Here is a 13,268-nt window from a genome sequence, read left to right as displayed (position 1 = left end):
CGCACAAGAAAAGCTCTCATTACTGACAAGCCTGCCTGGAGGTAAATGGGTATTTGGAAAGAAGAAAATGGTATCTCCATGCTGAAATGCAGTGCTCAACGCCCTCCCTTTACCATGCTTCATGTACACGCTGAGGACGCTGCTCCACAAACTGACTCGTCCTATCCTCAGTGGTAACCTCGATCTCGTTTGATACCACAATTCCGTTGGGAGGTTTGCTGCCCGGTGTCGGTGATACTGAACTGCCTTTGATATCCTGTAATTTGACGTCCTTCATGATTCGCTCCTCGCTCTCCGTAAACGTCGCGTTCGTGGTGATAGCATTCGCGCTGGATGGATTGGTCCGGCGGTCGTAGCTGCGAGGCCCGTATTGTCCGTTGCCGCCGCCAATAGTTTGAAAGCCCGTTGGTGTCTTGTAGGTCTTCTTTGAGGATCGCAACATGCTGGGCCAGAGGGGCTTAAGCCATGTCCGTAGTAGAGGGAAGATCATCGGAAGATTCGTTGTAACAACGGCGACGAACGTTTCGCGTGTACCCCAGGTACCAGCAAGTTGGGCGCCATTTACAGGATCCTGTGAGAAGTAGATATCAGCAACTTGCCAGCGAGAAGGAAGAGTGTTAGCTGAACACATTCCAACTTACCACTAATACAAAAATGCTTTTCAGTGTTGCGCACACCAGCACGAAGATACCGGCACCAAGGACGATAGTTGATGCAATCTTCTTGATGAGTTTCAGAGTCGACTCCCAAAGTAGTGGAATCGGAATCAAGATGAGGTAGATATCCGTCGACACGTTTGCGGCAAACGAGGTCCAGATGATCGGCAAAGAAACAGCGGCTTGGCAGGAGTCTGGAAAATCATACTTAGTAATGGCGGCTTCAACTGGCTTACGTATGGACGTGACTTACTGCCGGGGTCGGGGTTGATCTGCCAGTACTTGTTGAACGGAATACAAGCGAGAAAGACAGAGCCGAGTGACGCGATGAACGTTCCGAGAACCAATCCAAACCCAATCCAAATTCGAATTCGGTAACGGCGACCAAGGCCCTCCTTCACAGTTGTCAGCTAACACATCCAAAGGGTGATGATCTCGGAATACCATGCTTACTGTAAGCCGTAAGTAGAAGCAGAGCATGGACAACTTAAGTAGCCAGATCAGCGCAGAGTAAGTCGTCCAGCCAGCAACCTGGATTTTGGATCCGATGATTCTAATTCCATATTCGGGATCCGAGGTGGACAATGCTACGCGCTCAGCATCTGTCATGCCATTGTTGGCCAGACCATGGGCGATGTTGCCAACCTCATACGCCAAGGTTGATTGGATAGTGTAGAAGATCTAAAAAGATTGGGATCAGCAATGAGCTTTGTCGAGGTAACGTCTTAAGACCGCATGGGATATAAAGTGGACATACAGCAGCAGCAAAGGCTAGGTAGTCATCGGCTCGGAAATTTCGGAAGCCTACGGCCTTGACTCTTGCAAACATCCGGAGGAATGTCACCACCATACCAATGGCATACAGAGTCCAAGCCTCAATTGTCATCCGGCGAGCCGCTTCGGCAGCAGCTTGTGCGGCGGCCAGCGCCGCCGGGTCGAGAGCGGCATCACTCGACGACATCCCGCTTGAACGTGTGGTGTCTTTGTCAGTCGGATGGGCAAGCGGCTTGATAAGATCGGCGAAAGTTGCGAGAAGAGTAAGCGAGCGGAAAGACAAAAGCTCTTTGGGAACCCCATCTGTACAAATATTCGGCCCATCCACAAAGGGCAAAAGCAGAAACAGAAACAGGGCCAAAGTTAAAACGGCTGGTTGTTTGACTCAGGGTCTATGATCCGGCACTACTGCAGCGAGTGTGATGGAGGCTCTATCACCGAAAACCGAAGAACAGGCTTAAACGTGGCAAGTGAGAGCGTAAAGTTGCAATAACTGCGACGTTCCCTGATTGAGACTCGGGAGGGGTAGATTTCTCACTATGTGCAAGGCGACAGAGCTATGGATTCAATGTTTACCAGGGCCCCGGCAGCCTTGGGTTGCTGCATGACTCCATCTCCGAGATGCGACGTCGTGAACCAAAGTCTGTATCAGGGGCAGAGAATAAACGCAAGTGACAGCTGATGCAGCTAAGCTATAACGATCCCCTGAATCTAAGGACTTGTTCATCGGACTAAGGCCGAGTTTGGTGAATAAGGCGTGTCTAACTATTCTAAACGCGAGCTTTGAAGCTACACAGACCGTAGATGTTGCAATTCGACAAGCCTTTCCGGTAAGGCATCCGGATTTCCCTTCGGGATTCGAGTTCCATCCTGTGAACTGGGAGGGGCGACGCGAATACCTCGCAAGCTTCTCCCCGAGAGTGAGGAAGTGCCCTGCCAATGACTGAAGTTGTCTCCACCTCTTCCAACATCTCTCCCCTCAACTCTTCAGCGTCTGACTGAGATGTCGTGGGATCATATGTGATATCACATTTTCGTCTGAGGGTTCATTGCTTGCCTCCACCTCGTCGTCTACCACCGTTCAGCTCAACTATCAGAGGAAGGGTTTTCTCCACTGAGCCAAGCTGCTAGATCAGGATGATGAGAACTGAGCCCTGTCGACCCCTGACTCGCCGAGCGTCGACGACTTGCAGAAGTCCCCTGACCCTTGTTAGGGGCCCGAGCGGACACGGCTGTGCTTCCCCGGCGTCGAGCAAACCCCACTTCAATACTTTTCTTTACGATAAGGTAATACGGATACTTCGGGGGATGTGATGAGGGGGCGGGGACAAAAGGGGGTCATTTCCAGCTTTGAAGGTGATCAGGGTCGGAAACATGAGGAACAGACTCATTCGTGGCCCTTAGACTTGGTAACAACTTGGTGACAAGTCGAATTCTCCCGGCGCGAAAACCTGATCAAAAGAGCTATACCGAGTCAAGTGTTTGCGCAGGATCAATCAAGGATCCGAATGTCTGGATGACAGGTCATAGCGGCCCGAGAGGTAAATTCGGCACTCGCGAGGCGCAGAATCGCAGGCAGAGGTTTCCGGTTTACGTTTCCGTTGACTTCGCGTCTAGACTCGACGTTTGAAGGTCTTGTCGTCGATCCCCTGTCTTGAGCTTGATTAGTGAACTCCACCGAGAAGGATGAGACTAAAAGTCCAAAACATTCCACAAGCGAAGAAACCCCTCAAGTCTACACGCTGGGCACCGCGATGTGGCGTCCGTTATGTGCTCAGTGCCGCGTTGCCGAGTATCATGAGCTCTGGAACGAGTGTCGCACTCAGAAGCACGCAAGATGGACGATGTGATGGAGGGAGGGGACGAGGGGCAAGAAGTGGGGAGACGCAGCCTCTATCACGCCGAGTGGCGTAGGATCCTGAGTGTTGCATCCGGAGCTTTAGTCCTCGGCCGAACAACTTGGCATCAGCCACTGCGGAAGCCATTAGGTTTCTGGGTGACACTCAAGTGCACAGGTATCCCATGGTACGGGCCGCAGGATTTGCAAAAGACTCACCCGAGGCTTTCACGGCCGCTTGGACTGGATGGGACGATGTCCCTCTCTTGAAGGTAACCTCGTTGTTGGGGTCCGCCGCGGTATGGCCCCTGATTGGAAGGCTTCAAATGAATGTAACCAACTTACAAATTGAGACAGGGCAGAGACACGTGGAACGGGACTAGGTCATATCGAGGACCTTCAGGTCATTGAACGTCTCGCAAGAACCCAGACTCAAGCAATGTTTACGTGGACGGATTATGTCTTCATCCGGATCGCGCATAAACTTGGCCTCTAAGCCCCCAGGATCGCCTGACTAGACATGCAGATATCGACGAGGATTTCGAGGAGGTTTTACCCCTTCGGACCCAGCTTATGTGGTGACCGTTCGACCGAAAGCAAGGCCGCAAGCATGTTGACGCCAGGCTAGGGGACCACTTCGTACAAGGGGCCGAAATTAAGAATGCGCACAGCGTTGCGACGGGGCAACTTGACTTACCCCCGACTGCGACCGGAGTGCGACCACATCGCAACATGGATGGCGGAGTAATTGATAAATATTGGTCGAGGTGCTGCATCGCCAAAGGTTCTTGCTTGTGCGGTACGCTCAACCACCGGAAGGGCCTGTCCAGTCACTACAGATACCACCACACTCTTTTCTCGTCTCGAATCCTACGATCGGTGTTACATGCACACTTGAACCAACGTCAAGTAACCAGTTGCATCCTTGGGTATCGAGAGTTGTTATCTCCCGCCTTTCTCCCTCGTTTCTGTCCTCCCTCCCCCGGTCGTCAAGATGTATAGACTCAAGATGGAAGTGCTCACAGCTGTGGCTGCTTGGGCGATTGGCTCCGCGTGCTTGAACGTTCCTGTTGCGCGCCAGTTCCTTGGAGGCATCTGCGCGAGAGACACAGCGGAGCTTGGCAACAAGCTCTCGAGCACTGCCAAGATCTACCAGCCTGGCACGGCTGAGTTCACTGAGGCCTCGATCCGTTGGTCCAACCTCAATGCTCCTACAGTCAGCCTCGTTGTCGTGCCTGGCACGGAGCAGGATGTTGCAGAGACGGTAAGCTCTCGTTACTCTGACTTAGATGAACACGTTGCTCACCCTGATTCTTAGGTTAAGTTTGCGAATGAAAAGAGCATGCCATTTCTCGCGTATAATGGCGTACATGGGGCTATCACCACGCTGGGAAACATGCAGAACGGCATTGAGATCTATCTCAACCAGCTGACCAGCATCGAGGTCGCCGAGGATGGCAAGTCGGCCAAGATTGGCGGTGGAACCCGGTCCAAGAATGTTACGGACACTCTCTGGGCTGCCGGAAAACAGACTGGTAAGTCTAACCAAACAACATGAACGTACTCAGGATATCAGACACTGACTTTGGCAACAGTGACTGGCACTTGCGAGTGTGTCAGCACACTTGGACCTGCTCTTGGCGGTGGCCACGGATGGCTTCAGGGCCACCACGGTCTTGTTGCTGATCAGTTCCTGTCCATGAATATTGTTCTCGCCAACGGAACAATTGTTGCCATCGACGAGAGCTCTGACCTTTGGTGGGCAGTCAAGGGCGCTGGCCACAACTTTGGCATCGTAACTTCCGTTGACGTCAAGGTCTACGACATTGAGCACCGTGACTGGGCCGTAGAGACTCTCATCTTCAGCGGAGACAAGGTCGAGGAGGTCTACCAAGCCACCAATGACCACATTCTCAAGAACGGAACCCAGCCTGCTGATGTCGTTAACTGGTCGTACTGGTTGAACAACCCCGACGCTGACCCCGAGAACGTAAGTGTCATCAGAAACCTTCATCATCTATCAGCAAGAGCCTTCATTACTAACTGAATGCCTAGCCCATCATCCTCTACTGGATCATTCAGGAGGGTGTCACAGCCGTTGATTCCAAGTACACCCAGCCTTTCCTCGATATTGGACCTATCTCTGCCACGCCCACTGCCGGAACCTACCTTGACCTCGCCGCCTGGACTGGTATTGCCCTTGACTCCATCCCTTGCCAAAAGGCCGGCCTCAACAACCCTCGTTTCCCCATCTACGTCGAGTCTTACAACGTCACGGCTCAACGCCAGGCGTACGACCTCTTCGCTTCGTCCATCAGGGACTCGTCCTCCCCCTTCTTCAACTCGCTTTTCATGTTCGAGGGCTACTCCAACGAGGGTGTCAAGGCCGTTGACAGCGAATCCACCGCCTTTGCCTTCCGCGAGGACAACCTCCTCTTCGCTCCTCTTATCACCTACACGCCTGGTGATGCCGCCCTTGACAAGCAGGCTGCTGACCTTGGCAACTTGCTTCGCCAAATCATTCACGAGGGCAGTGGCCGTGATGAGATCCACGTTTACCTTAACTACGCTTTCGGCGACGAGACTCCTGCTGAGTGGTACGGTTCGGAGCCGTGGCGCCAGGACAAGCTGAAGTCTCTCAAGGCCAAGTACGACCCTGAAAGCAAGTTCAGCTTCTACGGACCTGTCGCTTGATTGTTGGAAACTTAGGGTCCAGCCGGCGGAAAGCTAAGACTAGGGCCTGGTTTATGATGCAGCAGATATATGAATAGATTAATTAACCGTCCGTACTAAAACGGTTTCCTCTGCCCCTAATTTTCGACTTTGGGGTATTGTCACGAAAGGCTATGAAGCGACGTCGCATCTAAAGGGAACTTTTTCATGACCAAGGATGGTGAGCTGAATATTACCTTTGTAAGTCTTAGTGTGGCTAGCTGGATGTTTTGATGGTACGGAAAACCTAGAATTGTTCTATTTTATGATATCTCTGGTAATGAGAACCACAATCGCAATACGCCGCGCAGTAAAATGCAGCCAGCTTTATTTCTTCTTCGCTCTATTCGACAACTCGATATACCCAACGAGTACCCATTTGTAAAGAGAATAAAGACGGTGAGGAATCAAGGTACACGCGCTTTCGTGCCGCAATTGAGGGTGCATCACCCAGTTTCGGACCATGACCTGGGTCTTGAACCGGCTTGCGTAATTAGCCTGCGGTCTTCATACAGCTCTTGATAACCCGAACGTAAGCTACCTTAGGTTGTGAATTGAATAGAGAGGCGAGACGCCGCTCACACATATGCTTACTTAGCCCCGACGCCGGTCAGCATGGGCGGCGCCGGCGTCTGACAAATGCCCCGCTTGCTAATTCCCTCGGCGCCGAAAATGACGGTGTTCCGGATGACAATGCCTGGCGATCGAGTTAAGTACAACATATAAATAAGCTGGTTTATCGTCTGAAAAGCCTGGAATTAATCTGTTATAACGCACCAAGAGGCGCTAATTCTGTGAATCAAACACTTCTCTACTAGCAACTCTATCTATCTTTTGAGTATAGAGACCCTGAGCAACACAGCAGCATACATCAAGATGTCAGCTCCCATTCCTCGTCGTCGAATCATCGTTTCGAACCTGCCGCTCGCCTTAGAGGGGCACGCGGAAAACACAGAACCAGCGGTTGAGGTTCTTTCGGAACCATTGGAGACGGAAGAAATGTTCGACGGGATGATTCAAAGGACTCCTGTGGGCACTGTTCCATCAGTGCCGACCAACTTCGAGGGAACGTGAGTATTTACCCTATGTATGAAGGCACTTCTATGAAAAGGGCTAATGTGAAATACAAGTGGACTCCCCAAGATTGAAATTGTACCTGGGAGCGGCATCGTTCTTCCCGGAGGTATCAACGTCTACTTCCTAGACCTTGCTCCAGGTTGCGACACCCCCATGGTATGTCATCAGCTGCAATAAACCCGATGCTACAATGTCGTTTTATTAACTTCGCAGCACCGTACTCCATCGGTTGACTACATTGCCATTATTAGCGGAACTCCAACACTCCTTACACCTAAGAGGGCTTTTAAGGTGGAGGACGGCAAGGGGACTTGGGATGAAGTTGTCGAGACTGTTCTTGGACCTGGAGATGTCGCGGTCCAGCGTGGCGCCATGCATGCGTAAGTGGTTCCTCGAGTTGCATCAATCATGGCACATACTTAACATACATAGGTGGACTAATCGTTCTGATGCTTGGGTTCGCATGGTTGGAATCATTGTCGATGCCAAGCCATCCAAGGTCAAGGTTGGGGAGAACTTCCAGGAGCTTGGTGAGAAATGGTTGCAGTAATTTCGACAACGAGTTTCAATTTTGCTGTCGATGGATAATGGGGGTGCTCTGGTGCCCAAGGATATGCAAATTTTCAGAAGCACTAAGAACAGCCATAGTGTGCCTAGAAAGTATTTTCCTTTCCAGTTACGACAAACTGCTACAGATACCATTGGAACATTTGCAACCTATGATCCACGTAATTTCTACTTACTTGTGCGCAATTTATGCTGAACACCCAAAGACTTTTCAGAATTTCAGATAATAGATTGAAACGAGCTGGCTGTGACTGAGTTTTAAATAGAATAACAAGAAGAAGAGCGATGGTGTTGTGTTGCGCGGGGAATCCCAATACATGTTGAACATCCAGACCCGATATCTCGAGCATAGAAGTTCCAAAGGTTTAGGACTCTTCCCCCAAACAGTGATAAACTGTGGGAATCTTATTGATCCCTCTCGGGCGAGAGAATCAAGAGTCTTCATCGACCATCTCTCGCCTCGCTGCTCATTACAATGAAGAGAAATTCTTTATGCGATGCTTTGTTGCAAACATTTTAGTAAGAAACAAACTACTATAGCATACATTTAGGTTGTTTCTTCAGTCTATATGCGTTTACCTCGTTGAAAGAAAGAAATAGAAAGAGTTAAATAACGTTATCGTCACATGGCTTACTTTTATAAGAAGGCAGTTAATATCCATAGATAGCAAACAGTAAAGACCGTCCGCATTTCATTAACGTTAAAGCTAGTTATAGAAGTCTATATGCAATTTTGGAAGGTGTAATCAGGATTGTGCTTACTATTAAAAACAGGCTGTATAATCATATTATTGTTCACATTGCCCCGCTTCATTGAACACTTGTACAGAAATAGAGACTACATATGCGAATCATGAGACATGAATCAGCCAAACTACAAGAGATCTGTCAGAATGTTTTGAGATGGTTTCAATTTTATAACCTGTTGCAAATTGAAGTAGGTAATAGATGTAAGTTCCAAAGAACGATTTATGAAACAACAGCGCCTATGAATCTCCAAGTGATTTTTATTAAGAAATTACTTTTTCCTTCTGATGAAAGCTTCAGTCAAGTTCAGCTCCTATTTAGATGCCCAGAAGCTGTGTAAGACCAAGCGTAATAAATAACGAGTGCCGGAAATCACAGCCTACAGGCCTCCTTTCAGTTCAGGATTTTGAATTCGAAGCGTGTTAGCACCAGAGTGAAAAGTACGTCAAAATTCCGCAACAGAGTAGTTCTACGCCTCATGCCTGCTATTGAGGGGAAATAAAGGAAAACATGGGCTGACATGATGTTTCTCATTTTTCTTGCCAACGCAGGACTGCGTCTACGCCTACACGATGTTTTGCATGCGCTGACCCTTGTAACTGTACAGCCAGGCGGTAACTGTACGTACAACATCAACCCCACCTAAGCCTGATGTCCATGTACGAATGGATCAGCCATAAGAACACCGAAAAGCATTGGAAATGCATGGCGTCAATCCCCTGAGCTAAAACCTACGTGCTGTACTAGAAGTAGACAGTGACTTAACTTAAATAGTCGGGGTAAGACAGGCAAAGAAGATGCCTCGGTCATTGCGACAAGCCACGTGGGCCGGCTGACTGTGGTGAGATAAGTACCTTACTTGACGCGTCGCGCTGATAAGGTGCTGATTACATACACATCCATATTCTAATTATGTGCCCCTGGCTTATGAGATCAAGTGAATAACATCACCATTCGATGAGATGGAGATAGACCCAAGTCATAAACGTGATAGAGAATAGGACTGACGATAACCCAAGACATAACGATTGAGGAGAAAACACCGATCGATCGAGCGTGTTGGGGCAACCCTACTTTTCTCGCGACGTTTTCACGGGTAAGGGCTCGGCGCAGGGTTAGGGGAAGCTGTTTTGGGCAAAGACCGGTGCCGTTTGTTGCTTTTCCAATGTCCAGCACACCTTGCCTATTCGCTTATGCTTCTGTGCCCTGTCCAATACATCTTGCAGGGTTAGACGCTCTTTGATGATCACCCATACCGTTGAGATTCAGGTGGCCCGGGCTCGGGCTTGGGGGGTCGTGTCGGGTCTGCTCGTCACCCTAAAATAATTCAGTGTCCACGCATTCCCGGACCATCCAGTCGTCCCTACAAACTCATCGCGTTCTGCTCATCGCCACGCCCTCGTCTTTCGCGCTACGGAAGATTCAGTACTTGCTATGCCTGCATTTTTGAATGAGGAATCACGTCCTCAGCTTTTTTGAGCCGATAGGCCCACGACTCGGCCGTGGTCGCTAACTTTTCCGCGACCCTTTGGCCCATCCTTTTTCGCGTTCCTAGGTATTCAAAACGAACAAGCGCACCGCACCGCTCAACTGGATGGTGGTATCATCCCCGGAACTTTCGATATGTCCGAACCAATGCCAATGGATTGGCTGTCGTCCTTTCACAGGCGAATATATAATAAAGATATCCATGACGCGTAAGTCACCTTGCTCACTGGCGCAGGTTTATCGGTTGCTTCTGTTCAGGAGTCCTCACTTCACGTGCACATTTGCTGATGAACCGCCCGCGCCGTGCAGGTATCTCGGCATTGATTTTGGCAGCACAAGCACGCGCGCATTCCTGTACAGCCCTACCCAGTCACCAGAGAAGCAGCGCAATGTGGTCGAGAATTATGATGGACGGTCTTTGAGGACTGCTCACCGTTTTGAGCGCGGCGACTTCTCATCTATGGGTTATCCGTTCGAACCGGGTCTGCCTGTTTACCAGGGTGAATCCCTTGACCTGCATCGCCAAGCCGTATCTCTCAAATACGCCATCTACGCGTTGACTCGCCATAACGACGACCTTTACTCCCAGTATTCTTTGGTACAGCCAATCTGGAACGCGTCAGGCGACGAGGAGTTTAAGGAAAGGCTACGTGAAGGCCTAACGGACCTCTTCATCGCAGTCAAAGAAAAGGTTGACAAGTTATGCAAATCTAAGGATCTAAATATCAAGAGGATTGCGATCACCGTCCCCGCCCAATGGACCGGCACAGGACAGTGTTTAGCGGAAGAGTACGAGTCTATTGTTTCCCGTGTCTTCGACGCGCCCGGGAGAGAGATCGTCTTCGTCACTGAGACCGAAGCATTGGCCCATTATCTCCTGAGGGACGAAAAGAACTTGGTCTCAACAGGCGAACCACGTTTTACCCTCCTCTTCATGGACTTTGGTGGTCACAACATGGTGAGTTGTTGAGGATGTTCCCACACGCAAAGACTCAGAAACTTATCTTGCCGGTACAGAACGGATCCATTTTCAACGAAGTCAACGGGCCGAGGGAGGCCAACGGGGAGGAAGGGTCGTCGAGCTTTTACGGAGACGGTGACCCATTTGGTGAGTGGTGTCTAGGGTACTGAGCCAACCAGATCTTTCTAACGCTCATCTAGGCGCCGGCGGTGGCAGCGAACACTGGTCTTTCCACATGGGCAACCTGATGGAGATGCGTTACGTGGAAATGCGTGGCTTATCAATGACACCCGCGGAAAGACAAGCTGCAGTTGACGAGTTTGACATGAACAAAGATTCTCTTGGACCCTGTTTCGAGGAAAATGTCTTCGAATGCAGACACCTCGGCATGACCTTTGGATATGAGGACCTATGTCACACATTCAAACAAGGTCATCGCAACGTGTTCCGACTTGCAGAAAAGCAAATCGAGCGGATCTCAAAGTTCAAGACAGGCAAGACTGTGGTTATCGCCGGAGGAACGGCCAAGCACGAGGCCGTGAAACAAAAGTTGCGTCAGTTATGCGAGAAATACGGAATGCCACCGCCACGCTTCGTTGCTGAGATGGGAGTATCGTATAGGTGAGTCCGGACTGAGCTCATCATTCCCCAGCCGCTTATTGCAAGAGCTATGCTCACCAGTCCTAGTTCTGTGAAGATTGCGCAGGGTGCAGCTTACGCCGCGTCCACAGACTTGGACCTCGAGACCTTCATCCAGCAGGGAGCCGCTTTCGGCATTCAAAGGAAAGCAGTACCAACATACACAGGCAAGGGCGCGGACAAAGCACGGGACTGGGAAAAGCTTTCCCCGGTACTGTTTAGCAAGGTATGACATGGTTTCCCACTGCAAATCTGTGTCGTGATCCCTGGCCTGACGCAGACCTTAGGACAAGAAAGGCGCCTTGGATCTTGACTTTGCGACTGGTCGCGATGAGTTTAAGCTCGTTTGCGATCCTTTCTTCACCGTGCAGGAGCGTATGCAAAGGCCAGACGAGCTATCGGGCGACAGATGCTATGATGTCCTAGAACTGGGAAAGCTGAAGAGAGGGAACTGGACCGTCGCAATGTCTCAGACACAAGCACTCGGCTTCGAGTCTTGTGTGACTCTCCAATCACAATGGTCAAATTGTAAGCCACGGAGAGGCGGATTGAAACAAAGGGGCTCGGAGGAACCATTCTTGGACGATTCTGGCTATACATCATGGCCCCTGAAGATGGTCTACGACTGCGGCGCAAGATGCTTCTTCTTCGAGTCAAATTTGGACGACACGCTCGACATCGAGAGTTTCCTCAGCGGAGGTACGGGAAGGCGAAAGCGGGAGCCTTTCCCAAGAGAAGACCCGAGCGCCATTTCAATGCGAAGAACACGGCGTACAAAACATCGGCAAGCGTCTCTGCAGGACGAAGAACCAGATACCACCTCAATGCAAAGACAACAGCATACACAAACCCCGCAGGCGCCGGCGCAGGACGACGAGACGAATGGCATTTCAGCGCAAGGGGAGAGGGTTCGGAAGATATTTGCATCTTTGACGACGAAGCTAGAATGTTGCATCGAAGAGGATTTCCCGTTCAATCCTAACAACTGGAGCTGGCTTAAGTACGGAAAATCTCACGGCGAAACGAAGGACGGCACATCGCAAGGCATTGTTTCGGCCATAGACTATGCTAGGCGTTTGGGATTTGTCTTGGAAAAGAGACCACCGGAAGAACACCGCAGCTCTATCGGAGACGAGCAAGATGTACTGAGGCAGTTGGAGTCCGAATTTGTCGCCCAACAAGAGATCGAGACCTACGAGGACTTCGGCAAAGCCGAACGAGATATTGAAGCAACACCAGCGTCTTTCTACGGCGCCGGACCCCCGAGCAACGGCGATTACCAGGACGAAATGGCGAGCGATGACGATTTAGGGGATGAACCGGCGAGCCAAAACTTTTTCATGAACAGAGACCTCCTTACCACAGCTCAGGACGCCATGTCCCGCATGAGAGGGTCATCTTTCGAGACAAGACCGAACCAGGAGGACGCCTCAAGGAATCACTTCGACCCAAGAGCTCGAAGCGAGCCATCACCATCAAACAGCGCAATATTCAGTTTTGAGGGAGCATCTGTTGATGCCGGCCAAACCCCTGTCGAAGTGCCTGCGACCCATCAACGAAGACCTCCGCCGAGTTCTTTGCACAAGCGTCCCCGTTCAGGGGCAGCCCTGACGCCCAGGAGCAGCCAACAGGCCGAGGCAGAAGCCTCAAAAAGGCGTAGACTTAGAGAGAGGCTGCGCAAGAAGGATGCAAGTGGGATATCGGACTCAGAAGATGCTTCGGATTCAGATGAGTCTTCAGACTCAGAGGCGAGTGGATGAGTTGAGGTTTCGCGAGATGGATGCTCGGAGGCTTTACCGTGCTTCGGGTG

At 50.6% G+C, this 13,268-nt stretch overlaps 3 protein-coding genes across 3 annotated transcripts; 2 read left to right on the top strand and 1 right to left on the bottom strand.

Moving 5' to 3' along the window:
- Nucleotides 1-109: 109 nt before the first annotated feature.
- Nucleotides 110-1,617, bottom strand: CkaCkLH20_11320 (uncharacterized protein; the record flags this gene model as incomplete). Its single annotated transcript, XM_038894034.1, has 5 exons — nt 110-571; nt 642-850; nt 910-1,051; nt 1,110-1,337; nt 1,414-1,617. The coding sequence occupies 5 exons, from the start codon at nt 1,615-1,617 to the stop codon at nt 110-112; spliced, it is 1,245 nt and encodes a 414-aa protein (XP_038740612.1).
- Nucleotides 1,618-4,261: 2,644 nt separating this feature from the next.
- On the top strand, nt 4,262-5,961 carry CkaCkLH20_11319 (FAD-dependent oxygenase; the record flags this gene model as incomplete). Its single annotated transcript, XM_038894033.1, has 4 exons — nt 4,262-4,531; nt 4,586-4,802; nt 4,863-5,257; nt 5,323-5,961. 4 exons carry the CDS (start codon nt 4,262-4,264, stop codon nt 5,959-5,961), a joined length of 1,521 nt encoding a protein of 506 aa, XP_038740611.1.
- Nucleotides 5,962-6,855: 894 nt separating this feature from the next.
- On the top strand, nt 6,856-13,218 carry CkaCkLH20_11318 (uncharacterized protein; the record flags this gene model as incomplete). The annotated part of the gene is made up of 10 exons (XM_038894032.1): nt 6,856-7,049; nt 7,110-7,212; nt 7,270-7,436; nt 7,489-7,596; nt 10,168-10,816; nt 10,876-10,966; nt 11,020-11,440; nt 11,507-11,684; nt 11,746-12,157; nt 12,248-13,218. The coding sequence occupies 10 exons, from the start codon at nt 6,856-6,858 to the stop codon at nt 13,216-13,218; spliced, it is 3,294 nt and encodes a 1,097-aa protein (XP_038740610.1).
- Nucleotides 13,219-13,268: the final 50 nt, after the last annotated feature.

The sequence above is a fragment of the Colletotrichum karsti genome (assembly GCF_011947395.1).
Source record: "Colletotrichum karsti strain CkLH20 chromosome Unknown Scaffold47, whole genome shotgun sequence".
Lineage (NCBI taxonomy): Eukaryota > Fungi > Ascomycota > Sordariomycetes > Glomerellales > Glomerellaceae > Colletotrichum > Colletotrichum karsti.
The sequence above is the reverse complement of the archived record's forward strand: the minus strand, read 5'-3'. Positions and strand labels throughout refer to the sequence as shown.